The sequence below is a fragment of the Penaeus chinensis genome, chromosome 10 (genome assembly GCF_019202785.1).
Source record: "Penaeus chinensis breed Huanghai No. 1 chromosome 10, ASM1920278v2, whole genome shotgun sequence".
Taxonomy (NCBI): domain Eukaryota; kingdom Metazoa; phylum Arthropoda; class Malacostraca; order Decapoda; family Penaeidae; genus Penaeus; species Penaeus chinensis.
Genome location: NC_061828.1, coordinates 37845261 through 37847760, shown reverse-complemented (window position 1 = coordinate 37847760; position 2500 = coordinate 37845261). Strand labels below are relative to the sequence as shown.

Sequence of the window (2500 nt, the reverse complement as noted above, 5' to 3'; positions counted from 1 at the left end):
TGTTGTTGTCATTGTTATTTTTTTTTTTATTATCATCATCATAATTATTATCATTATTATTATCTTATTTTGTATAATTATTATTATTATTATTATCTTATTTTGTATGATTATTATTACGCTTTATAATTTTTGTTATCATTATCATTATCATTACTACTACCATTATTATTAACAATAATATAGATATCAACAACAATAACAATAAAAATAATAATAATAATACCAACAACAACAAGAGAATAATAATGATAGTGATGCTGATCATAATAACGATGATAGTAATAATAATGATAATGATGATAATAATAATAATAATGTTAATAATAATAACAACAACAACATTAATAATAATAATGATAACAATATTGGTACTGCTACTACTAATGCTAATGATCATGATACCAACAACAACAACAATAATAATACAAAAATAACCACAATAATCAACAGCAATACCAACAGAAATTTAATCAACACCAACAATAAAAAATAACATAACAAAAACAAAGCAAAAATACACAATAAAAATTAATTAAAAACATCAAAATATATAAAAAGACGTGTCCTTACCAACAATTAAAAAAAGAAAAAAAAAAATAATAATAAAAATAAAATAGACATTGAAATTGATAAAAAAGATGTATCCTTACCAACAACAAAAAATAATAAAAAAACAATAAAAATTTAAATAAACATTAAAATAGATAAAAAGACGTATTCTTACCAACAATAATAATAAATAATAATAAAAAAAAACAATAAAAAAGAAAATAAACATTAAAATAGATAAAAAGACGTATCCTTACCCTGACTTGTGCTTCCTTCAGGTTGAGCCACAGGGAAATCTCCTCCCGGGTGCTCAGGTCGGGGTATCTGAGGGAAACGAGGGGAAAAGAGGTCAAATGGGGGTCAAAGGGAGGTCAAATGGGGGTCAAATGGAGGTCAAATGGGGTAAAATGGGTATCAAATAGAGGACAAATGGGTGTCAAATAGGGGTAAAATGGGTGTTCAATGGATGTCAAATGGGGACTAAATGGAGGTCAACTGAAGGTCAAATACGGGTCAAATAGAGGACAAATGGGTGTCAAATGGAGGACTAATGGAGGTCAAATAGGGGTCAAAAGGGGTCGCTGAGCATTGTGATATAGTAGGAGTTATGAGGAAAGGTCAGTGGACGAAAGTGATGTGGTTTTTATTTATTCATTTCATTTTTTTTTGTCCTTTTTTCCTATCTCCCAATTTTTATTATAGTTTTTTTTTTAAATCTATATCTATATCTATATCTAAACTATCTATCTATATATATATTTTTATTTTTTATTTTTTTACTCCTCTATACTGTCGTCGTCTTCGGTCATTCTCTCCTTTTTTCTTCCTCCCCCTCCCCCTTCTCCTCTTCTTCCTATTCCTCTTTTTATTTCTCATCCCCCCACCCTTTGTTCTCCCCCATCTTTTTCTTCTCCTCTTCATCCTCCTCTTCCTTCTCACATCCCTTCCCAATCGCTCTCCTCCATCCTCCTCTTCCTCTTCTTCCTCCTCCCTTCCCCCTTTCTCCTCCTCCTCCTTCTCCTTCTTCTTCAACCTGCCTTTTCCTTCTTACTCTCCTCATTCTCCTCATCCTTCCCTCCTAATCCCCTTTCCCCCTCCTCTTCTTTCTCCTCCCCCTCCTCCTCCTCCTCTTCGCTTTCTTCATCTTCTTCTTCTTCTTCCGCCTCCTCCTCCTCCTCCTCTTCCTCCTCCTCCCCCCTCCTTCTTCATCTTCTATTCCTCTCCCCTTCCTCCCCCTTCTCCTCGTCCTCTCCTCCTCCTTCTCCTCCCCCCTCCTTCTTCATCTTCTATTCCTCTCCCCTTCTTCCTCCTCCTCCTCTTCCTCCTCCTCCTCCTCCTCCCCCTCCTCCTCCTCCTCCTCCTCCTCCTCCACCTCCTCCTCCTCCCTTCCCTCCTTCTTCATCTTCTATTCCTCTCCCCTTCCTCCTCCTCCTCCTCCTCCTCCTCCTCCTCCTCCTCCTCCTCCTCCTCCTCCTCCTCCTCCTCCTCCTTCTTCATCTTCTATTCCTCTCCCCTTCCTCCCCCTTCTCCTCGTCCTCTCCTCCTCCTCCTCCTCCCCCTCCTCCTCCTCCTCCTCCTCCTCCTCCTCCTCCTCCTCCTCCTCCTCCCCCTCCTCCTCCTCCTCCTCCTCCTCCTCCTCCCCCTCCTCCTCCTCCTCCTCCTCCTCCTCCTCCTCCTCCTCCCCCTCCTCCTCCTCCTCCTCCTCCTCCTCCTCCTCCTCCTCCTCCTCCTCCTCCTTCTCCCCCTCCTCCTCCTCCCCCTCCTCCTCCTTTCCCTCCTCCTCCTCCTCCTCCTCCTCCTCCTCCTCCTCCTCCTCCTCCTCCTCCTCCTCCTCCTCCTCCCTCCCTCCCTCCCTTCTAAATTATACTCACGGAACCTTATCAAAGAAAGATTTTATTTGTATTAACAGATACGAGATAAGGGATCAGTGAAATTCCCACAAGAGGAT

At 40.5% G+C, this 2500-nt stretch overlaps 1 protein-coding gene across 1 annotated transcript in view; it reads right to left on the bottom strand.

Annotated features, from left to right (window-relative positions):
- The window catches only part of LOC125029967 (pituitary homeobox 3-like), a 15749-nt gene that overhangs the window by 9998 nt on the left and 3251 nt on the right, over positions 1–2500 (bottom strand). Inside the window, exon 3 of the mRNA XM_047620161.1 lies at positions 810–876. Coding sequence (XP_047476117.1) covers positions 810–876 — 67 coding nt within the window. The remainder of the gene's footprint in view (positions 1–809; positions 877–2500) is intronic.